The sequence below is a fragment of the Camelus bactrianus genome, chromosome 11 (assembly GCF_048773025.1).
Source record: "Camelus bactrianus isolate YW-2024 breed Bactrian camel chromosome 11, ASM4877302v1, whole genome shotgun sequence".
NCBI classification, from domain to species: Eukaryota; Metazoa; Chordata; class Mammalia; order Artiodactyla; family Camelidae; genus Camelus; species Camelus bactrianus.
Window position 1 is genome coordinate 46418250 of NC_133549.1, and position 25623 is coordinate 46443872.

The window sequence follows — 25623 nt, forward strand, 5'->3', positions numbered from 1 at the left end:
TTTTACTCATTAGAAGACTCATTTAAGTCTATTTTTTTCTGAGATAAAATTTAAGAGAACTACATGCATCTGTCTAAAAATTTTTTTCATGCTAAAGGCTAAAATGTAATTTCATGAATAATTATTACCTGTCACCTCTTGGATTTATGTTAGAGTGACTTGCTGATTTTCCCCTAAATGTCAAATCATAAAATCCTTTGCAACAATTTGGTAAAGACTTTGCAAATGCTTGACTTTTGTCTTTTTCTCCACGGAACTTGTCAGTGTAGTTCAGAATTCGCAAAATGGTCCACATGGATTCTGGGGAACGGTGCAAACTATGGGTCCCTTTACACAGATGCTTCTGTCATCATTGCATTTGTGCTCATTTTCTGGTATGGATTAGCAAATATTCATGATGTTAAATGGAAACAAAATGAGTGAACGTGTGCATTCACTCAACAACCATTTTATGGAGTACTTAAGGAATGCTAGGCATGGATCTAGGGGAGGGATTACAGCTGTGAACAAAACTGACATAGCCCCAGTTCTCACGGAATTGACATTCTCGTGAGGGCGAAGATAGCAAACAGGTAAATAAGAAAATGAGGGATGTGATTTTAAGTACATAAGTAGTGCTCTAAACAAAATAAAACAGTGTAATGTGATGGAGGGTGACAGGGTGGGGAGGGAGTGATTTTAGAGTAGGTGCCTAAGGATGGCTTCTCTGAGGAGGTGGCATTTGAGCCAAGACTTGCTTGACAATAAAACTGGCCTAGAAAGATGGATAAGAAGATGAACTAGCTCTTGGCATTTCATGGCTGGCAAATTACTATCAATTATCCAACCTTCTTCTTCACTCTTCCCCACGTGGACCTGCTGCTCTAGCCAGGTGTGTTCTGAGAGTAACAACCCTCGCCTCAGCCCTCCATGGAGGTGACGTGTTCTTCATCAATCCCAGATCATGTTTCTCAAAACCCAAATGTCCAGATGCCTTACTCACAAATCCTGTTGTTCCTTAAATGATAAACTGGGGGAGGGACAGGGAGAGGACAATTTTATGATATTGTTGAGCCTCTGGGGAAAACCACTCACCCATTCCAAGCACCTTAATCCTGCAGGGAATAGAGTGGAGTGTTGCGTGAGGAGGACTTGGCCAAAGGTATGAAATTTGAACATGAGGTTTTGAACTCCAGTGTCCAGCTGATTGGGGCACGAACCTGGGAACTCCTGGCAGATGATCATTTAGTGCTTTGTGTTGCCACATTTGAGACGTGAGTAAGCACCATAGGAAGATTCTGCTGTTTTATTTCCCGAGGGACATCTGGCAGCAGCAACGTGAAACTGTTTTGGAGCTAGAGAAGAGTTCCTGAAGCTGCCACCCAGATCCCAAAGCAACTTGTCAATGAGATTCAGGAGCCTTCTGGCATTGAGCATCCTCCTGGGCCATGCTTCTCCTGCCTCTAAGCCTGTAGAGTCTGTAATTCTGGAATACTCAAACTTTTCCAATCTGCGCATGTAACTCTACCCATCATTCAAAGCATCTCTTCCCTGTACTTTTCCCAGCAACTCTAGCTTCTCTGAGGCCCTGCCATGGTCAGCATATTACCATCAGTGCCTCTGATTTAGTAGATCTGAATTCTCATGCAACTCTCTCCCAGAGATTATGATGATCAACCTTGTCTAAGAACTTACTTTTCATCCAAAGAAAACTCAAGAAGAGAAGGAACGAGACAGGGCTGGTCTCCTGCTCCCTTGAGATCTTTGGTGACCACCGAGAGAGGTATTCTCAGTTCAGATAAAACGAGTTTTCTAGTTCAAGGCCACCATTCTCAGTGTACAGGGTCCCCAAATTTTAGGGGACAGAAGAGTCTCCCAGGTAGCTTGCTACAAATGCAGATTTCTAAGAATCAGCCCCTGAGGTCCTTGTTCACAAAAGCTGGCTGGCCCAGGAATCTGCATTTGTATCTTCAAGTAATTCGGATGTTGCTTATCTGTGGACATTTTGAGAAACACAAAATGGAAAGTAGGGAACCACTGCCCACCTCTGCCTTCTTCCTTATGTAACAGGGCACTCTATTTTAAGGTAAGATCCTAACAATCTCACTCATCCAACAAATACTTACCTAGGCCACGCACCATACAAGGCATTGGGAGTACAGCCATAACAAAATTTGGGACGAATTTACAAAGATGATCCCTGGTTCGACTTAGGATTTTTTGACTGTATAATGGTGCAAAAGCAACAGGCATTTAGTAGAAACTATACTTTGAATTTTGATTTTTTTCTTGGACTCATGCTATATAGTACAATACTCTCATTATGCTGGCCAGTGGCAGCTCCCAGGCAGCCATGTGATCACCAATACACTTACAATTATTCTGTTTTTATCTTTCAGTACAGTAGTCAATAAATTACATGAGATATTCAAAATTTATTATAAAGTAGGCTTTGTGTTAGATGATTTTGCCCAAATTTTAGCTATTATAAGTGTTCCGAGCACATTTAAGGCAGGCTAGGCTAAGCTACGATGTTTGTTTCAGTAGGTTAGGTGTATTAAATGCATTTTTGATTTAGGACTTTTTCAATTTATGATGGATTTATCTGGATGTAATCCCATTGTTAAGTTGAGGGAGATCTGTACTCAAAAGTTATCCATTGGATATCTGAAATACACGTTTAACTGAGCATTCTGTATTTTATTGGGCAATGGTACGTGGCAGGGGGCAGGTTCAGTCCTCCACCAGCACACTCGGAGATCGAGTTTAGTGTGCAGGATGTTTACAAGAAGCGCCCTTGAAATTAACACATGTGGAAAGAAAGAGAAGGAAGCTGGACTGGCTGAGGAAGAAGGTGAACAGAAATGTAGGTCCAGAGCCCCCACCAACTCTACAGTCAACCAAAAGCATCAGAGTTGCCCCACATTGGGAAGAAATGACTAAGACTACATACCCCTGCTTCCATCTCCATCATTGGGTATAAGCTGCTCCGGGAGGAGTGTAACCTTAGGCAAAGTGTTTCTCAGTAGCTGAGGCTGACACTGAAGGGGCTGACAGTTGAAGGTCCGCTGCTGACAGCACTCCCAGCAGTGGGGCAAGTCCTTCTCTGTACAGGGATCTGAGAGTTCACCGTTCGTGTATCCACTTCAAGAGCCTGAGATCTAGCAATGAGCTCAGGGGTGCCAGCCATTCAAATGTGGTCATGAAAAATTAATGTGACCTTATTTTATACATGAGTGATTGTCATACCTGGATATAGTAGTTACATTTCTTCAACAAGAAACCTCTGGCCTATAGTCATATATTACCATTGGCTTTTTTGAGCTAGTTCACAGTGTGATATTTTTGTAGACACTAACTTTCAAACTTCCACAGCCCAGAAAATAGAATTCTGAAAAGTAAATGAGTGATTCATAGGGAAATCTCTCAAGGCTGAAGAAACAGAGCTCAGGAGAAGCCAGAATCAGTGGCTAATCATGGGGCGATGAACCTCTTGAATTCATATAACCTGTGTAGTAGTAAAGCGTGACCTGTTTCCCCAGCACTGTCCCAGGGCTACCCTCTCTCCCATTCCCCATTCATTCATCCAACACGTGCTAATTGACCTTGTGCACAGAAATAAGGGCTCTTATTCCCCACACTGCAGAATTTCTGAGCGTTTTTCATCAGTACAATTTGAGTAAAGATATAAAGGCTGGTTTTGTTACTTGATATGTTTAGGTTTTTTACATTTTTCCTATCTTCCAGTGCCTCATTTGTTTTCCCTCGAGGCAGACATCACAGCCTCTTTCCTCTACATCAATAATTTATTGAAAATAAAACTCCACTGGTCCCCATAGCAAATTTAAAGGTTAATAGCTCAACTAGGCCAGAGGAATCTCCAGAAAACTGTTTATGATAGAATCACCAGGCCTTCCAAAAAAAAAAAAGCCTAAAACATTTAAAGGCTTAACGCTGTGAGAGAACACGCACGCACGCACGCACGCATGCGCACACACACACACACGAGTGGGCTGATGGTGTAATGTGGGACTTTCTGCATTCTAGCATCTTATTTCAGTGTAGGAATGGGGCCGAATTCCCTGAGAGAAGCAGGGACTCACTAAGCTAAGGCATGGGGGGCTGCAGAAAAGGAGTGGCCCTGACAAAAGTGAGAATAATATTTTTCTGCTGCTAAGTTTCCAGGGGGTCACAGAGCTGCAGTTCCTCATCTTTGTCAGATGCTAGAAGAATGCTTAAGGTTTGATGATCATATCTCTGATTGTATAAAGGAGGAATACAGGCTCAGAGAAAAATGATACTTGGGAGATCAAAGGCAGAAGGACAGAAAGCAGAGAAAGAGGATGTGGTGGCCGTGAAAACGTACCACTGGGTTTCCTACCGTGGAGAATTGCCAGCTGGCCCGGCCGCATGCCCCTCTAGACTCACAGCCACATTGTGTTGAGTCTGCTTCCCTAGGCTTCTTGGTCCAGTGACTGAGCACAGCAGAGGGACTAGAGCGAGCCTGTTCCATCAGGAGGAGTGTGACTTTGGCTTGAAAATTCCTTGCCTGAAACTCTTCCTTCCCCATCTTCCTTCCTTTCCAATTTTTAAAGTTCAGTCTATCTTCTCATTATTGAGTTATAAGAGTTCTTTATATATTCTGGATACAAGTCCTTGGTCTTATGTATGTATTGTGAATATTTTCTCCTGTTACGTGACTTGACTGTTTCTTTTTTTAACAGTATACTTGAAAGAGCAGAAATTTATAATTTTGGTGAAATCCAGTTGATCAGTTTTCTTTTATATTTTGTGGGGTATTTTTGTTTGTGTGTGCCCATTCTAAGAAATCCTTGTCTACCCCAGGGTCACAAATATTTTTTGCTATATTATCTTTGATGAGTTTTATTTCTTTAAGTATTAAGTTTAGGTTTATGATTCATTTTTTAAATTTTTTTAAAAAAATTTTGGAGTGAGTAATTAGGTTTTGTTTTGTTAATTTAATTAATTAACTACATGTATTAAGAAATGATTGCCATAATAGGTTTAGTTGGCATCCATCATCTCATACAGATACAATAAAAAGAAAAGGAAAAAGAGGTCTCCTTGTGATGAGAATTCTTAGGATCTGTCCTCTTAACAACTTTCCTAAAAATTGTACAGCAGTGTAAAGTAAACTATAGTCATTATTTTGTACATTACATCCCTAGTACTTATTTATTTCGTAACTGGAAATTTGTGCCTTTTGACCGCCTTCCCCCAACCCTCCACCCTCCTGCCTCTGGTAACTACAAATCTGATCATATTTCTATGAGTTTCTTTTCCTTTTTTTTTTAGATTCCACACATGTGAGATTATACAGTATTTGTCTCTTTGTCTGATTTATCTCACTTAGCATAATGCCTTCAAGGTCCATCCATATTGTCACAAATGAATTTTCTCATTTTATGGCTGAATAATATTCATATATATTTATATATATTACAATTTTTTAAATCCTGTTATCCATCAATGGACACTTGGGTTGTTTCCATGCCTTGGCTATTGTAAATAATGCTGCTATGAATATGGGGGTGCAGATATCTTTTGGAGTTAGGAGTTTCATTTCCTTTGAATATATTCCCAAAAGTGGAATTGTTGGATCATATGGTAGTTCTATTTTTAACTTTTGAGGAAACTCCATACTGTTTTCCATAGCTGCTACACCAATTTATAATCCCATCAACACAAGTGCACAAGGGTTCCCTTTCCTCCACATCCATTGCAGCATTTATCTCTTATCTTCTTGATAATAGTCATTCTAACAGCTGTGAGGTGATATCTCATTGAATACCACTCTTTCTGATTATGGTTCATTTTATAGTAAGTTTTAAAGTCAAGTAACATAAGTCCTCCTATTTTTTTTTCAAAATTGTTTTGGCTCTTCTATTTTGCATTTCCATGTAAGTTTTAGAAATAGCTTATCAATTTCTATAGTAAAGTTTGTTGGATCTTGATTGGAAATGAGTTTATAGTCCAATTTGGGGAGAACTGACATCTTAACAATATTGAATCTTCTGAAATAATAGAAATACATATCTATCTATCTATCTATCTATCTATCAATCATCTAATCTGTTCCTGATTTCTGGCACAGAACTCCTAAAACTCTTATAATTTCCTATATAATAAGAGCACTAGGGGCATCTTTTGTTCTAGTATTTGGTCTTTGATCCTGTTTCCTGGTTAGAGCTCCTAAAATCCCTGGAATTTCCTGCCTGATAGGAGTGTCTCTTGTTCTAATGAGGCACCTCTTGGTGGGTTCCTGGATAGCTTCAGGATGTGGGCTAGTCAGCAAAAAGACCACGTCACAGTTAGAATTTTGGAACTTTCAGCCCCACCACACAAACTCTGGGAAAGGGAGAGGGGCTGGAGATTGAGTTAATTATCAATCATGCATATGCAATACAGCCTTCATAGAAATCCCCGGAGTACAGGATTCAGAGAGCTTCTGGGTTGGTGAACATGTTACCAAACCAAACTTGGGTCCACTTGCCCGCATGCAGTAAAGCCAATCTACTGACACTGGGTGGTGAAGGAAAGTGCAGCATTTATTGCAGGGTGCAAAGAAAAGGGTCCAGGTTGCTAGTGCTCAAAACACCAGAACTTGATTTCAGGGAAAAGTTTTTAAAGATAGCATGAGGGAGTGGGGTTGTGGGTTGCGTGATCAGCTCGTGGACATTCTTCTAATTGGCTGGTGGTGAGGTAATTGGGAGTCATCCTCATCAACCTTCTGGTTCCTACCGGTCTGAGGTCTATGTGCTTGTGGTCAGTGTACAGTTAACTCCTTGCACCTGGTGGGGGTTTCAGGCTCTGCAAAACAGCTCTAAGGATATATAGCCCAGAATATCACTGTAGCCCTTGAGGAGGAATTGAAGGTCCTTGACTTTGTTTAATGGCTAAACTATTCTTTTGTCTTGACTGTTTTTCTTTTTTTTCTGCATTTTCTCACTTCTCTGGTTAAATTTACTCTTTGGAACTCAAGAAGGGCCTAGGAGGCTAAAGTTTTCTACAGACAAGAGACAGGCGGAGGACGTGGGGCGGGGGCGGGGTGGGGAGGGCGGTTTCCAGGAAAGGCCCTGTAGGGTCCTGCAGTTCCAAATACACCCCTGTGCCAGGAGGAATGTGTACCCAGCTCCACAGGAACAGCAGCTCCTGTGCTTGGGATACTTCCAGACCTCACCCTATGTCTCTCTTCATCTGGCTGTTCGTCTTTATCCTTTATTACATAATAAACTAGTGAACGTGGTGTTTCCCTGGGTTCTGTGACCTGGTCTAGCGCATTATTAAACCTGCAGAGGTGGTTGCAGAAACTTTGATTTATAGCTGTTCAGTCAGAAGTACCAGGGACAACCTGAGACTTGTGATTGGCCTCTGAAGGGGGGACAGTCTTGTGGGACTGAGCCCATAACTGGTGGGATCTGATGCTAACTGGTGCTGGAAAATTGGTGGGTATTGGAATAAACCCACATATCCAGTGTGTCTGAAGTGTCAGAAGTGTTACGAGTGTGAGAATAAAGGGGAACGGGGAGTTTTCCTAGACAAGTCTGTGGTTCAAGCTGGGGAGAGTCGACATCTTAACAATATTGTCTTCCAGTACCTGAATGTGGTATAGCTCTCCATTTTGGTTATAGGATTAAATATAAATTTTATTCCATTGTTTTACATGTCATCTTCAAGAGTTTCCATGATGTGTATCCTTAATTTTCTTTGTCTTCCATTTCAACCACTTTCTGTCTGAATCTTTTTCCTTCTTTATTTTATTTTTATTTTCTTGTTTATTTTTCTGCCTCTCCTCAATACTTTTCATTAAAATTTTGTTTGAGTCTAGTATCCATTTGGTACTTGTGATTTAGCCTTCATTCCTAAAATGATTTTTTTTATTTCTTCCCCAAGTTCAATCAATTGGTTTCTCAATCACTTTTCTGTCTATCTATCTGTATATCTATCTATTGCTTTGTCCATTTCTGTTCTTGGATTTTGAATTTTTGATTTAAAGTGGTTTTTCACATTTCAAAATGCTTGTTTGAAGATATTAATTCCATTTGGGATTTTGGGTTTTGTGGTTGCTTTGTGGTTGTTCTTTGGTAAGAATTTTCTCCAGCTAAGATTTTTTGATTCTCATTTTTTCCCCCTTAGAGTAGCTTTGTGTGGATTTATCTTGCTTCATTTCATTTCATGGACTTAGAGTGATTTGCCATTCCTAGTTCAACATCACCCTCTTCTGTCAATGTAGTGAAGCACAGTTCCTTTAGGGGAAGTTTTTATTTTTAAGTTGAGGGGTGGATACGTTTTTTAATGCTCTTTTTATTATCTACCTATTTCAGTTTCATAATCTCGTATTCTGATTGTATTGATGTTATCTTCTTTAATTTCCTTGAAAGTTTTAGACAGATTCATTTCAGAGTTTTTTTTTTTTTTTTTTCAGATCCTTCTTTCATCTCTGTCATCTCAGAATATAAAATCTCTCTTTTGTGGCTACTTTCTATTGCGCTAAGTGTGTTTTCTGACCCTTCCTGGAAAGCTCATATGGTGTGGGAATTTCCTCCCACACGTCCCTTGTCTGTGAGGCAGTTTCTTAGCTGCCTTGGCCTTGGTCTCATGGGTTAATCAGACTCAACCCATGTCCTATGTCTGCAGCTCAGCTCAGAGCTCCCCATTTCTGGAGTGACCATTCTCCACAGTTCATGTGGTACAGAGCAGAAGGGGACTCTGCTGTGGACACTGGCCCTGAGCAGTTAGTGTATTTCTGCTACAGTCTTGATGCCTGGGTGGAGCTATATCGTCCACCGTTCTTGGGTGGGAAGCCCAGCTCAGATTCCTGTTACAGAAGGTGCATTCGGTCCTGTCCGGGGAGGTATCCAACTCCAGCCCTGCTTGCCCGGCTCCAGTCCTGCCTTTTGTCCCTGTGGTTTTACATTTTGATTATTGTTTAAATTTTACTTCTGTCTTGAGCTGCTGAAATTTTCCTCTTGTATTTTGAGAAAAGGGTATAAATATATATTTTAACATTTTGTCTTTCATTCTTTTGGACTTGGAGCACAGGAAATAAGATCATGAATATGTTTACTTTGAGACCTTTACCCAGAGATTTTCATCCCTTTTTAAAAAGTGAGCATGACAATATGTATCTGAACCCAAAATATATATATATATATTTATATCCTTTGATCTAGTAATTCTGCTCCTGGAAATTTATTTGAGGAAATAATCCAAAAGAAAGTAAAAAGCTTCATGCACAAAGATATTCATGATTATTTTTGTTTATAAAAAATCTGGATATATTATAAATATTTCCCAACAATAAGGAGATATTTCACAAATATATCCACTCAATGTAGTTTGGGGCAGATTCTAAAAATAATAACTCACAAAGAATGGCTAATATAAAAAATGTTTGTTATAATTCAAGAGAGAAAATTGCCCTTAGCCATTTCTTGTTGTTTTGTACAAGTATGCTTAAAAAAAATGGATAGAAATATAGAAAGAAGAATGGAAAGAAATGATACCCAAGTGTTAAAATGATTGTCTCCTGGTGATTTTTTACCTTTTATTTTCTATATTTTCAAAATTTCAGGTTGTGTGTATGAATCATTTTTATGAGAGAAAAAGACCTAAATAAATATGTTGTCTGAAAAGCTGAATGATAGAAGAATGAAATTTTAAATAGGCATGCTTTCTGTGATTATAGAGAATGGGTTGGCATGCCACTAAATGATTGATTACGAAACATGGTTCTGATAGGCCACACACAGCAGAGGGAGCTTTTGAGTGATGGGATTATTTATTGTAATCAGCTCACTTTTCAGCATCAGGGCACAAGGAGCACTGGGGCAGAGGTACAGAGCCAGGAGGCAGGACTAGCAGGGGGTGGCAGATGGCAAGAAACTACAATCTGTGGGCCACTGGCCAGGAGCCGGGCTCCAGTGAGGAAAAGGGCAGACTGGGGGACGACATGGGGGTCAGCTGGCAGGAGGCATAACCATAGGCAACTTCGTTGAGAGTTGCTGAGTTTGTTCCAGGCACTGTTTGGACCCTGAAAATACAGACAGACAAGACAGGTGCGGTTCTTGTCTTCATGAAACTTACAGTCTAGAACAGGGGTTGTCAGACTTTTTGGGGAAGGGGGTAGAGAGTAGACATCTTCGGTTTTGAGGGGCTATGCCACTTCTGTCACAGCTACTCAGCTCTGCTACGGTGACGCAGAAGCCGTCGCAGATGACGGTGAACGAATAGGAGTGGCTGAGTTCCAGTAAAACTTAATTTACTAAAACAGATGGTGGCTGGATTTGGCCAACTCGTGATCTAGGGGGAAGACAGCCAGTAAACAAACACACACGTCAACATGAATATTGGATTGTGATCACTGCCCAGAAGTAAATAACAAGGGTGATGTTGATGTGGTAGTGAGCTACTGTAGGTGGTCCACTTTATATTTTATCTTTTGTTAGGGCACGGCATCCATGCAGCCAAGCATACAAATCTGAAGAGATATATAGAATATTCTTAGCAGCCTGGAGCCACGCCCTGAAATATTGGAATGATCTGTGCAACCAAAGAGCTGGGCAGAGGGAAGCATTCCAGGCAGAAGGGAAAGCAAGGGCAGGATCCTGCGGCAGGAAAAGACCTGGCATTTTCCAGGAACAGCAAGAGGTTCCATGTGACTGGACAGCAGCGAGCTTGGAATAGAGTGAGATGTGGGAGTGGAGGAAAATCCTACAGAATTTATAGGCCATTGTGAACATTCTGTATTTTATTCTCAATGTAATGAGAGCACAGTGGAGGGTTTTAGACTGAATGGCACGGTCTGGCTGAAGTTTTAAGATGCTCTGTGAGCCAATTTCTTGTCTTGTGTCTGGACTTTTCTGTAGTGATGTTTGGTTAGGGCTGGAGACAGGGACTGGGAGCTGGGAGCTGAGGTGAGATGGATGGGAAAAGTCCATCAAAGAACACCGTTCCTACCCACCACGTGCTGAACCACAGACATTGATTGGTTTCATGAAACACCTCTTTGAAATGCTATGGTGACAGGATTTATTGACACCTGTCACTTAATTAAGGATGCTCAAGAACTGTGCATTAATCATAGACAGGAGCCTGAGACGAGTGCAAGCAGGGAGCTGAGAGGCAGGCTTAGCTGGCAGGTGCAGACCTGGCAGGTGCTAGAAAGGTAAATAGTGAGGTCGGTGCGGAGGCCCCTGGATGAGGCTGGGGGTAGGGGGTGGTCATAGTACACAGCACCCAGGCAAGGACACTCTGAGGTTGTAGGAGCCTAAGAGATTTGGTTTGATTGTGTGTGGCTCTGTTCTGATTTGATTTTTTTGAAGATATATTGTGAGGAATGGTTAGGAAGTGTCCTGTGGTGGCAAGGAGACAGGGGATGGAGTGTGGATGGGTAACTAGAGAGACACTAGCTATTTGGGGTTCATGCCCTGCCTCCCTCCCTACCCGCCCCCCCGGCCTTTCCTTCCTTCTTTTTTCTCTCCTTCCCTCTCTCCTTTCTTTTTTAAATATATAGGCGGTGAGAGAACAAGACAATATAATCAGTGGGTGCCACCTTCTTAGGGCTGTCATGGAACTAAGGTATTATTTGTTGTTTATCTGACATTTAAAATTAGCTGGGCATCCTGTATTTTTATTTACTGTATCTGGCCATCCGGCACCCATGGCTTTGGTTTTGCCACTTCAGCCAGGGAGCAAATCTCCCCTAAGACAACCGCCACCAGGAGGCAGCCGGGCGCTGCACTCGCTGGGAATGACCGGTCTCCAGGCTTCTAGGTGGCTCTGAGTCTGTCTTCCTTCCTCCTCCTACTCCCAACACCCACTCCCAACTTAACCACGGACTTCCCAACTGCTCACTCCTAATCTTGTTTTGTTACAACAGCTAAACTCATAAGAAACATTTACAACCCTTTCTAAATGTAAAAAGAACCCATAACGTAACACGCATCCTGCCTTCCCGATTAATTGTAGTCATACATTAATTCTTTCTTCCTTGAAAAACCTGAATTTAGCTTAAAAGACTCACAGTTCCTGTCACTCACCCCCTTGACCTGGGCGCCCCTCCCCTCCCCACGGTCCCTCCTGCCCTGTCTCCGCGCTGGCTCTCTGCTCCTTCTCCCCCTCCCTTCCTTCCTCCGCTCGTCACCATGGTTACGTGGGGAGCTGCTTCTCTGGTGCCCTCTTCTATCGCCTGCTTCTGACGTAATTTCCCCAGTGAATTCCAACTCTTCCTAGTTATCTCTGCCCTTATCCTCCTTCAATGAAGAAAGAAAAAGTCCATGAGAGAGAGAGAGAGAGGGAGGGAGATAGCAGAAGAGAGAACTCCAGCAGCTCAAAGAGCAAAATTTGTTCTGTCTGTAACCAGGACACTTTGTCCAGCTGGTGTTACTTCTCCTTTCTGTTTTCCCTCTTAAGCAGAAAAAGCCTCTCCTGATTCCATGCCTCATACTCTGGCATGAACCTCAATCCACATTTAACACTTACTTAACTAAGCACCTTTTTTGGTCTTGTGGCTGTACTTACACCGAACAACTGTTTTCTTCTTTAAATGCCTCCAGTTCTGGAAGTTAAAAGGGTCCCTCTAGGACAGAAAAAGGAACTGAACCAAGACCACCAGCCCTGTCACATAGGGAGACGTCACTGTAGAAAACACCAGCCTGGTCAGCCTGGGCCACAGAGAGAGGTCAGAGCACAGCCACAGCCGAGCGATGAGACGTTGACGTGGAAGGTCCAGGAGAAGAAACTTTCCAAGCGAGATGGAATGGAAATGCCTCTGACAGCTTTAAAGCTGCAAAGGTGATTCCAGAAAGCTTTTGGAGTGATAACATGGAAGGGAAGATCAGGAACGGCAGGGATTTGATTGGTGTTTTTGGCTTCTGGTAAATTGAGATGCTGTGAGTTAGGTAGTTTTCCACATTCCTCATGAGGTTCAGGATAGCCTACCTGAATTATGCAAATGCTCGTTTAAAGGAAGAGGCAGAATTACTTTAGTCTGTCCTGTAATTTTATTGAAACTATGATTCATATGGTCCATTCTCAAAGAAGACTTGCATCAAAGAAACATTCAAGCAACAGTTTTTGTTTGTTTGGTTGTTTTCACTGTCATGGAAAGGCTCTAACCCACAGAAACCCTTCTTGGAATCCCCCATGTCCTTGCCCACCCAGTCCCCTTACACAGATGCTTCTGGGTATCTCTTTCCCAAACCATGACTTCGAACACCCTCCTTCAGCCTAATCTGTGCGTGTTTTGTGTTATTCTCCTTCCAGTTCTGCTTTCTGAGAGTCCCCAAAACATGACTCTGCTGGGAGGACTTGGGGAGAGGAAGAAGTTGAATAGAAGACAGAACCTTCTTTAGCTCTGAGGCCAGGGGAAGGGCTGGGAATACATCGGCAACAACAGCTTTGCCTGCTTAAAATTACAGCTTTGATAGCAAAGTTCTCAAAATAATTTCCTTTACTGCCCCGGCCCATTGGGACAGTCATCTTAAGCAGCAATAACTCTGACCCTGGGGTTCCATAAGTCTTGCTGTGTTCAAGGGCAGTCAGATTCAACCACCCTTAGTCATGGCTGGCTTCACCAATGGCGAAAGGGAGGTGACGAAGCAGGCCCTCTCTGTGTGTGTACGATCCTCACCATGTTCACCATCACTTCCGTGAGAACACTGACCTGGAGAAGAGGGTGGAAGGCAGGAGATCTATTGGGAAGATGTTATCTCTCTTTGTTGTGGGGGTGGTGGACGTTGGAGACACAGGAGAGGCAACAGTAAATCTGGTGGGGCCTGCAGGGAAGGGTGGGTGGTTGTTTCAGTCTGAATTTAATTAATTGCTTCTATCTTGGCTGAGACACTAGGAGTTTATGTTCTAGTCTTCCCCTTGGGATTACAAGGCTTTGGAGGGTTAATCCAGCCTCTCAGGAGGTAGGCCAGTGGATTGATTTCAGGGAAGAACACCACCTCAAAAGGGACAGGTTTGGGGTGCTCCTTTCCCGCTGAGAAAGTCTGTTTAGCACACTAAAGCAAGACGCTATTTAAATATTGTCATCAGTTTCAGACTCTTCCTCTGGCCCCTGCTGCTTTCCTCATCAGACTGAAGCAGGACCTTGGCAAAGTTCATTCAGCAAAATTTTAATTATTATTCCAGTTCTTGAACTTTGGTATTTGGTAGCCCCTGGACTCTGTTCTTGGAATGTCCAGAACAGCCTTGCTGGCCACTCTCAGAAAAGAAAATCTCTTTCCCCAAACTTCCTTTCCCACTGTAGCTGTACCTTTCCTGGGGACCACCCTTTGTGGACCTGATCTCCAGGAGCACAGATGTCCGCAGTGGCTGCCACGGTCCCAGGGCCACATGCAGGGGCAGGCTGCTTCTGCTGCCCTCTGCTGGACACATTGGGCTTGTTTCGCCTGTTAATCACTAGGTCACATCACCCTCCCTCAAAAGGCTGCAATTCTTACCCTCCAACTCGCCTTCCTCAGCTGTCCTTGGCAGGTACTAAGCCCTTTTATTATTAAGGAGCATGGCATGAAGCCATGTTGCAGCTTCCAGGTAGAGTTTATCTAACATGCCTGGGTGAATGATTCTGGCACCCATCATAATGGATAATGGGTTATTTCTGGGAAGGGCCCTGAAATATAATCAGAAAATGTCTGAGCTCATCAACTGTGCCCTGCCTCTCATTCGATTTGTTGTCAGACAGTGATATCTCTCGACCTTGCCCCCACATTTTGTGATAAGTCTCATTTGAGGGCCTCAAAACACAAAGCCACTCACTAGAGCATGCTAATAATTGTTATTGTTATGATTCATCTTCTGTAGCATCCTTGAAGTGGTGGCTGAGCTTTGCAGAAATTTCAAATATCAGCACAAGGTTGACCCTTTAAACAGAAAGCAAAGGGGAAAAGATTTGGAAAGATGCTGATGGAGGTAAAACTGGGTATCCTGGAGATAAAGCAGACTAGGTTTAGATACCCCAATGTGCTGGGTGATCAGGGATCAGCAATACAGGTCAAATATTACTTTATAATGTAGGCTTCTTCAGAGTCTTGGGCTGGCCCCTCTGACCCTTCCCAGCACACTAATGCAGGCCGGCAGCGCAGTATCTGGGATGTGCTTCTGGGAGGATCCACCTACCACGTAGCCTTTTCTGTTTGCCACAGAAGGGCGTTTTAGCAGATAGGTGTATTTAAAAGTGGCCTGCACTCTGCCCCCACACCAGGGTAAATACTGTAAGCACGAACATCTGACTCATATCATTGATGATTACAGGGCATACTGGCCTTAGATTAAGAAGACAAGAAAGCGAAATCCTTATTAAACTAACAGTGACATCGCTAAGAGGTGGCTGGGGTGGGGTGGGGAGGGAAGGAAACTGAGTCCCCTTTAATCTCCATTTTGGGGAAAACTTTCCTTTAAAAAAGTTATCCAAGTATTATATGAAAGTAATTTTTTTTCATTTTCATATTCCTCTTCATTAAAGATCATTACCAGATATTGAATACAGTTCCCTGTGCTGTACAGAAGAAATTTGTTTTTTCAATCTACTTTGATAAATAGTCGCCAACATTTGCAAATCTCAAACTGCCAAATTTATCCCTTTCCACACCCTTTCCCCCAATAACCATAAGATTATTTACTATGTCTGCAAATCTGTTTCTGTTTTGTAGATGAGTTCATTAGTGTCCTCTTTTTTTCTTTTCTTTTTTTTTAAGATTCCACATATGAGTGATATTATATGGTATTTTTCTTTCTCTTTCTGGCTTACTTCACTTGGAATGATGATCTCTAGGTCCATCTGTGTTGCTGCAAATGGCATTATTTTATTATTTTTTATGGCTGAGTAGTATTCCATTGTATAAATATACCACTTCTTCTTTATCTAGACATCTGTCGATGGACATTTAGGTTGTTTCCATGTCTTGGGTATTGTAAATAATGCTGCTATGAACATTGGGGTGCATGCATATTTTTGAATTAGAGTTCCTTCTGGATATATGCCCAGAAGTGGGATTGCTAGATCATATGGTAAGTCTATTTTTAGTCTTTTGAGAAATCTCCATACTGTTTTCCATAATGACTGCACCAAACTACATTCCCACCAACAGTGTAGGAAGGGTCTCTTTTCTCCACACCCTCTCCAGCATTTATCGTTTGTGGACTTTTGAATGATGGCCATTCTGACTGGTGTGAGGTGCTACCTCATTGTAGTTTTGATTTGCATTTCTCTGATGATTAGCAATATTGAGCATTTTTTCATGTACCTATTGGCCATTTATATGTCTTCATTGGAGAATTGTTTGTTTAGGTCTTCTGCCCATTTTTGGGTTGGGTTGTTTTTGTTGTTGTTGCTATTTAGTTGTACAAGCTGTTTATATATTCTGGAAATTAAACCTTTGTCAGTCACATCATTTGCAAATATTTTCTCCCATTCTGTAGGTTGTCGTTTTGTTTTGCTTATGGTTTCCTTTGCTGTGCAAAAGCTTTATAAGTTTAGGTCCCATTTGTTTATTTTTTATTTTATTTCTATTGCTTGTGTAGACTGCCCTAGGAGAACATTGCTAAGATTTATGTAGAGAATGTTTTGCCTATGTTTTCTTCCAGGAGGTTTATTGTGGTTCATATGAAAATACTTTTTAAAAATCAAATTAAAAAATTTTAATGAAAACAATGGTAGCAGCCAGTGCATGCTTTGTCACAGCTCTTTTCCCCTCTGATAAAGTTACATAGGAATGTCTCATATAGTGGCTATTCCATCAATTTATGCATCAGTATATGAAGATTATGGTGACTTGGAACAGTGCTCTCAGTTGCATGAATAAAAAAGAAGGCTTTATTATTTTAAGCCAGTAATATTTGAGCTCTACCAAAGGGTTACCATATACCCCAGCCTATCCTGACTGATAAAATTGATGCAATTTAGTTGTCAATCACTAGGGCTCTGATTTCAGACAAACCTAGATTTTTTAAAAACGAAGTATGGTTGATTTACAATATTGTGTTAGTTTCAAGTATATATAGAATACTGATTTAGTATTTTTGCAGATTTTTGCATTATACATTATTACAAGATAATGGCTATAATTCCCTGTGCTATATAGTACATCATTGTTACTTATCTATTTTATACATAGTAGTTTGTATCTCTCAATCCCATACCCCTCATTTTCCCCTCCCTGCTTCCCTCTCCCCTTTGGTAAACACAAGTTTATTTTCTGTATCTGTGAAAGACAGACCTGGATTTGAATCCTAGCTCTGCTATTTACTAGCTACATGCCTTAGGCAGACTTCTGAACCTCTCTGAACTTCAGTCCCTTCTCTAGAATATAGTGATGGTAGGAGTATTGTCACAAGGTTTGAATGACTTAAATATGCGTAAAACATTCAGCATGTGTCCTGCACATAGTAAATGCTCAATAGGTGGGAGCTATTATTATTGCCTTCGGTGATTAACTGTGTTTTTAGCCTATTTAACATAAGTTCACAGGCAATGACCATACAGGAGGAATGTGTGTGAGCCAGCACAGTTATTGTGCTAGATGGAATATTGCCTTATAGGAGACACAGAAAGGAGTATGTTCTTGAAGCTTTGTGGTGAAAACAAGTGCACATATGACCATTTTGTGATAGTGGAGAGGAAGGAGCCTTTATGTTTGGTTTTAAAAATAGCGTCTCTGCTTTTTCACACTCCATTCAGAGAACAAGCCCTCTTTACTAAACCTTGATGAATTCTGTGCTAAAAATACTCCATTCCCATTTGGCTCAGTGAAATGTCATATCCATTAAACACGAACATACCAAATGCTGCTTGCAGATCCTCAACCCAGCAAATCCAGATCAACAGGAAACTGTGATCATCCTCAGCTTGTTCATACTGTACATCTCAACAGATTATTCTAAAGCAGTATCTAAGGCTTAATTGTTATCTTAGGGCTATTTTAAATTATAAAAATAAAGAACTCATATACTCCAATTAACTCATCTTTTAAAAAAAGGAAATTGTGGCCCAGAGAATGAAAATGACTCCTGAAGGTCACAAAACAATAAAGGTGATGACACTGGGCCAAGATCTCTAAACTTCCAAGCTAATTTTTTTCCCATTATAACAGAGAGTTACAGAATCTTCAGAGCTGGAAGGACCTTTAGGATGACCAGATCCAGTTCCAATAAGTTAGAGAAATTGAAGCTGAAAGAAACTTAAATGTCTTACCCAGGGTAATATTTAAGGCCAGCATGTTACAGAGTTTTTAAAGGCCAACTATTGTGACCATAGGTTTAGGGCTCTTGACAAGCCACTGATCAGCCCAATGTGGTTATTTAGAGCAGGGCCCCCAATCCCAGTTAGTGGGGACTGGTAATGGGCTATCAACTCAGAATCACCTAAGGGATGTTTAAAAATAAAAATTCCTGGGTCCCATTCTTTGAAGATTTAGTGTCAGTGAATTTGAGGTGAAGGTCTCAGAATCTGTATAGTTAATTGGCTTTCTGGGTGATTCTGGGGGACACTCCAATTGGGGAACCATTATTAACAGAAGTCAGTGCTGTATGTTCTGCTCTCTGCCAAGACTGGCTCATGATAACTTACAACTAATAAATGACTAGATACCTGTGGGAAAGCTTAGACAGGGAAAGTCCTGGACCACCAAGGAACTTCTAAGATTTTCATCTGCAAAGCCAACCTCCAGGTGATTCAAGCAAGGAGATGGCTTCCCTTGCCAGATGGGGATTGATCCGAAATGGTAGCGTATCCAGGAGAACAGAAGGTGATCGAGGAACACTTGGTCTCATCCCCCAAGCATGCATGGCCACTGGATCAGAATTGACAGCTTAACTTCACTTGGGAAAACACCATTTTGAAACAAAGGGTATCAGCTTAAATATTTTAAAACAGAGTATTTAAGAGAACACCATTTAAAATGTATAGAGAAATTGTAACAATGAATCTCCACGAATAATAGACAAAGATGGGAGGTTATATTTTGTCAAGTTTCACAAAATAAGAAGGGCTCCCTGAAACCTTTTAGTGAAGGGATTCTAGACACATCTGAGGGTGTGGCCTCTCCTCTGGAAACTCTGTATCTCTATGTAGAGGTTCTCAGTAGAGAGCACACCTCCTGCTGATGACTTTTGTTGTTTTGCCTGTCTGGCATCCTTTCCTTCTTTCTAATAGCACTTTAATTTTACTTTAGGGAAGCACCCTTACTTCACTCTCATTCCCTGTGGTTCTCACCTGTGGATTCTAGGGTGGCACGTGGCCCAAGCTTGGCCAATCTGGGCACTCTGTCTTTAGCTGAAGCCATTACTTCAGGCATGGGCACTGGGCCAATGAACACCAGCCCCCACTTTTGCTAGAACTACTGAGAAAGAGGTCTTGCTAAAGGGCACGCCTCAACTGGCAAGACACAGTGTTGGAGCCGCTGGTGGGAGTCTCTCCACCATGAAAGGACTGACTTAGGAAGAAGTCAACATCGAGGAAAATAGAACCAAGAGTCAGAGAAAGACAGATTTATGAAAATAGCATCTGAATATCTGGTCCAGTTATTTCTGAAGCTAGATGCATTTTTATGTTTAAACTAGTTCAGCTGGATTTCAGCAACTGACAACCAAAAGAATCCTAACCACTATACCTCCTCAGGGATCAGAACTTGGGGTGAATAAATGAATGGTCATGTGTATTTGGAAATATCCCCATGGATAATTCTGATACACCCAGTGAGAGCGGACAGGGTTTGGAGACAGGAAGAGGGCTTATGCTTTTCCTCACTGGACCACGAGTAGTGGAGAATGACTTCTCACTAACTGAGGAAACTTGGCCAAAGTCACATAGACTCAATATAATAAACCCCTCTTGAACTTGATTCTGTCTTCCTTCAGAAAAAACAAACAAACAAACAACATAATATACTTAAAAAATAATGACACATATCACTTAATATGACTGCTGACAGAGACGTGGGAGAATTGCTTCATTTTATCATTCAGGAATATCTGGCTTTTTATGAGCACAAAAGCCAGACAGAACTTTGAAGAGCTATTTTTTACACAACATTCTCTCTGCATGTAAGTGCTTAGGTGGACAGGGACTGGCAGTTGTGTGGAAGATAGGTGGGTGGTTGAAGTGGATGCTTTAGTGGAAGGAGAAGTGGGCCAAATTTGAACTTCACCTTCAGGACTTTGTAGGGCCATTGTAGGTCTTCCTGGGCCTGGATTGCTTTTATTAGAACCGCCTCACAGTTCAGCTGCTCTCTTTGCCAGATTCTAATTCCTTCTCCTCTGCAGGTGTTGATCTCAAAGGTGCTACCTAATAAATGTACTTCCACTTCTAAGAGTCTGGTTCTCAGGTGACCCAACCTGGGACACCATGCTTCCCAGTCATCTTCCCACTCTCCCTCCTCCCCTCCTTTTTACTCTCCCTCTTCCCCTCCCTCTTGGTCCCTTTTCTTACACCTTGTCTCTCTTCTTCCCTCCCTCTCTTTTCTCTCCCTCCCTCTCCCCTTTAGACTATGTAGTTTCTCACCTCTGCTTCTTTTGGAGTTTCTGCTTCACTGTCTTTTGGACCAGACTTCTCTGCTCTCCTGGTATGTGGACCATCATGGCTGTTCCAGAATGCAGCAGCACCTCAGTCACCATCGCTGTAGAGTATGCTTCAGTTGCCCACCCTGATGCCCTTTGCTGGGTTGGTGCATCCATCCTGCAGCGTGGGTGTTGATTAATGACAGCTCATGTTGGTACCCTTCTCTGGAGGATTGCCCTTAGCCATCTGGAACCTTCTCAGCTGGAGATACCTGAGAGGTTATGCCCCATGCTCTTTAGTCAATGACTGATCATATGAAGCATAGAAGTGTTCACCACCCTTGCTGCAAGCAGGAACACTCTGTGGTACGATTCGTGCCCTAGAGATCCCTGTGGGGTCACGCCAAAGTTGGACTTCTCCTGAAAGGATATCTTTGCACAGCATCTTCCCCTACTCTATGCTGCTCTCTCTCCCTTAACTGAGGGCACTCTTTCAGTAATTCCCATTGCTTTGAGGCAACCTGATTTAGGATTATCACCTTACAAGTATGGTGACTCTGAATAATTGGCCCAGCCTCTGCTGTCCTGATCCCAAATATCCAGGAGGGAGAATGGATTGGCTCAGGCTGAGCCCAGCGCAGCTTCTGGGTTGAACACGTGGATTGGGGGTTCACTTCAGGTCTAATCATTTATAGCTCGAAAGGGGGCTGAGTGGCATAGTGTAGAGTAGATGCAGGGTACAGGGAGAGAGGGCAACTCTCAGAAAAGGCTGGTCAGTTCCCGCAAAAGTGGACCCTATCGTTATGTCCTCTTTTCCAGCCTTTCTTGAATTTACTTTCTTGGTCAGCCTCCTCACTCCTCACCTCTCTCCCCATCTGCAATCCCAGGTTCCAACTGGAGGGTGAGATTTTGAAAGGCAGCACCACGTGATGGAGAAAGGACTGGGCTGAGTGTCAGAAAGCTTGGATTTTATCCCGCCTCATCCAACTCACTTCACATCTCTTGAGTCTCAGGTTCAAAGTAAATTAGATAGTTGGTTTGTTAACTTAAATATTCAATGCCTGCATGAAAACGGGACAGAATCTAGACCCATAATCTCTGCATCCCTGAAGTCAGCAGACTGCCCAGCTGGCACAGAGTAGGAACACTGTTAACCTATTGAAAACAGGCGATATCCTTTAAAAATGAAGTAACGGTGAATTACATTAAGGCAATAAGGTAGAACATGGCCCCAAAACATGTAATTTTCTGGGCGTGGAGCCCATTAGTAACAGCCAGCACTTGGTGAGTGCTAATGTGTGCTAGTTCTGTGTTAAGCACTTCGTATATTATTCTGATCACTGCGTCGGTGTAACAAATCACCCCAAAACTTGGCCTTTTAAGACAATCATTTTATTGTGCTCATAGGTTCTATGGGTCAGGAATTCGGACAGGGCATCATAGGGATGGCTTGTCTCTGCTCCACAATGTCCGGAGCCTCAGTTGGGAAGATTGATGGCTGGTGGTGGCTTGACTGCCGTGGGCTGGAGTCACCTGGAGGCATCTTCACTCACAGGACTGGTGGTTGATGTGGCTGTTGGCTGGGACCTCAGCTCGGGCTGTTGATCCAAGTTTGGGCTTCCTCTGAGTGGTGGCCTCAGGCTGGTAGGACTTTCTGTGTAGCAGCTCAGGCCTCCAAAAGTGATTGTCCCAGTTTCACAAGGCAGAAGCTTCATCTTGTTTATGACTTAGCCTCAAAAGTCAAACTGCATCATTTCCACCACATTCTATTGTGATTACAAGCCCATCCGGATTGAAGGCTGAGAAATTAAGTGCTTTCTCTTGATGGGGTGAGGACAGGTTCTCATAGAGCACGTAGTGTGGGAGATATTGTGGCCATATTCGGAAAATTCAATCCACCAAAGGTGCATTGTCTCATTTAATCCTTCTACTGTCCTTGGAGTAGGCATTACTGTCCCTTTCCTGATGAAGAAACTGAGGCTCAGAGAGGTTATGTAACTTGCCTGTGGACAAAGCCAGTACATGGCAGGGCTGGACTTAAATGCAATCTGTACCAAGCAGATGTTCTCCAACACATATATGCTGCTTATAGGAAAAGGGAAGAAAGAAAGTCAGACATTCAAAGGCCAGTTCTCCCCACATGCAGGATCATGAGTGGTCAAGTAGTCTTCTTGTCCCCCATAATCCTGATGTAGGAGTTAATACCTTCCCCATGTGGTAAAGGAATCTGGTTCCTCTGCATAACTCCCCAAGGTGTTGCTTTCCAGAGACCATGAAGCTATTGGGTGTACCTTTGATGCCTCAGGTTCGCCAGATATGTGCTGCCAGTTGGGTTGCTGTCTGTCCCACCTGCTCCCACCCTGTAGTGATTTGGCAAGAGTGTCTTTGGAGCAATGAGCTGGAGGAAGCTCTAATCCCCTCCTTGAAGGCAGCACACAGAACCAAATCGTGCCAAGAATATCTTCTCTACCATGATCCCCTTTTGAAATCACATCTTCCCTTTAAGTTCAAACAAGGACCACTTCTTCCAGGAAGTCATCTTTGATACTCCCATGATACTTAAAATAGGAATGTTCAGGTGATATTTGGCACTCACTGCTTACACTGTCATTTTTTGTGTCCAGTCCCCCCTATTAGACTTCTAAGGCCCCACAGGTCAAGGACCACGCCCTATTCTTCCTTAGTTTTCCTCCCCAAATCAGAGGAACGATACCTCGTTCTTAACAGGTACTCAATAAATAGGACTGATTAGATAATGGACCTCATGAAGTTTATTATTAAGTTTGTAACAGGAGGACACATACGCATCTTCAAAAGCAGTTTTTGAGAGCCTGCTCCATCACAGGCATTGTGCTAAGTGCTAACTACCATGTGATCCAGGGTCAGAGATTTAAGACATCAGATGTGAGCCCGCTGGGCACTCAGCAGCATGTCAGTAACATGTCAGAACTGCTATCTAGAAGCGAAGCATCCTTGATCAGAGAAGAGGCCTTCATCTCAGATACATTTGAGGAAGTGCTTTAAGGTTACAATTTCTATCAGCTGTCAGAGAATTCTAGAGTCAGACATTTAGAAAGTCCCTGAATAGGGTTTTTAAAATCCAAAATCTTGACTTTAGCTTCTTCTACAAGTTGTCTGAATGAAGTTTTCAGCTGAAGCTATCAGATAGGAAAGGATGGGCTTAACTGTTCTTTATTTTAAATTAGCCTTCTTGTAATAGGAAAATTTCTCTTCCCTTCTTTTAATCTGTCACCAGTTCACCTCAAAGTGTTCCTAAGAGCCATGCCCTTTGAATGTTCAAAATCAGCTGATCAACCTGTTAATAAATGATGGGTAATCAATATCAGTGTTCACTTCACTCATTATTCACACCACACATTCTTGATCCAAATACAACCCTATTATATAAAACTATTTCCTCAACATATCATCACCAAGAATAAAATAACTCCTGTAAATAATTACCTTTGGGATATGAAAGAAAATGTAAACATTTTATTTGGCAGTTGTTTCTGAACACATGAATAAATAAATGGAAAAGTACATATTAATATTTCTTTTTTGGAGTAACAGATACCATTAAACACTTATTTACACATCTTTACTGCAAAGAACAGTTACACAATTCAATTTTGTCTTATAAAAGGTAACTTCCCACACCACTGGACTGGACGGTTAAGGATGGAGATACTGGTAGTGCTTGGTTCTAGCAGTCTCAATGTTTGAAAGGCATTCCTTTGCAAGTGTGATAAGAAGAGTCATCATGCATTGAGTTCATCCGGATCATGTACTGTAGAAAGTTTCTGATGGCAGCCAGAGAATTTGGTGTGTCATGCGCTTAAGTCAACTATGACATGTTTGTAAATCTGTGTGTTTCCCTTAAAACTGGAAGCAAAAAGAAAATTGCGCTTATTAATGGACACGTGTGTGAATGATCTTGGTGCCTGAACATTTAATTCCTGAAATTTCACAAATTTGGCTTTCTCTGCATCCCAGTTATACACTTGAGTAAAGGAATAATCACTTCCGAGAATTGCATATTGATAGTTATTTATCTGAAGAGGCTGGAACACCATGGATCCTCGCGAAGGCATCCTTTGAATATCCTGAAATGAGGAGCCTCCCCATTTCATTACTTTAGAATCACCAATGAATCTTGTCAAGCAAATGTACACATCACCTTTCACTGAGAAGTGCTTAACGGCATACACATCCTCCATGTTAGGGATGTCAGTTTGATTAGTGAATAATTGTATTGCTTTGTTCCACTGATAAATTACAGGACGCTGGGAACTACTGGACAGGATTAAATGAGGCGTTCTGAGTGCCTGAGGTGTTCTGGCTATTTCTAAGTATTCCACATCAGTATCCCTGTACCACGCATGTAAGGATTGATGGGAGTAGAATCCATTTCCATTCCATTTATAAATGGTAGTAAAACCAGCTTTTGAACTGTCAGCAACAACAAAGTACCAGTTGTTTTCAATCTTGAATGTTTCAATATCATTAGGTTTTCGGATTTTGAGAATTTCAATGTCCTGGATTTTTATGAATTTATTTGCAAAACTGTCTCGCTTATAGATGTGAGAGCCGCCAAACAGCTGGGCCACAATAACATAGAGCTGAGTTTCAATGACTATAGGCTTGCACACTACAGTGGACGTGCCTGGGAAAAGACAAAGGAGAGATTAGGTGGACAGCCATCTTCTTTTGGAGCATGTAAACCCACAGGCTGAGGCCATGCAACTGCCACCAAAATCAGCCTGGTTAATTAGGCAAGGCCAATTTCCAAGGTCCAATGGCAACAGGATCTTTCTGTGCCTTGTGCCTCATGGCACCTTGTTACCAACAACTGAGTTGTCACATCACATCCAACCTGCACTAGGTGTTCAGGGCACACGGCCGCAGCCTGAGTTTTCTCTCACTTCGTAAGGAAGGAAAGCATTGCTTTCCCTAACACATAATGAGTTAATCATAGTAATTCCAGTGAGCATTGCCGTTTATTGAGCACTTACTATGTGCTTTGCCAAATCATCTCATAAAACTTCTCAACAACCTTAAGGGCTAAATATTATCACCCTCCCTTTTTCAGTTGAGCAGAATGAAGCTCAAGGAGGTTTG

The 25623-nt window shown here is 42.1% G+C and overlaps 1 protein-coding gene and 1 long non-coding RNA gene across 5 annotated transcripts in view; one reads left to right on the plus strand and one right to left on the minus strand.

Moving 5' to 3' along the window:
• Positions 1–25623, plus strand: part of LOC141579126 (uncharacterized) — a 173993-nt gene that overhangs the window by 119869 nt on the left and 28501 nt on the right. The gene's annotated exons all lie outside the window — the stretch shown is intronic.
• LGI1 (leucine rich glioma inactivated 1) overlaps positions 23978–25623 on the minus strand; it is a 32825-nt gene continuing 31179 nt past the window's right edge. For 3 of the 4 annotated variants that reach the window (XM_074373928.1, XM_010971204.3, XM_010971203.3), the window contains one exon: positions 23978–25168. In XM_074373928.1, the coding sequence (XP_074230029.1) occupies positions 24333–25168 (836 nt within the window). In that variant the 3' untranslated portion in view covers positions 23978–24332. The remainder of the gene's footprint in view (positions 25169–25623) is intronic. The other variant, XM_010971205.3, reaches the window with a different exon arrangement.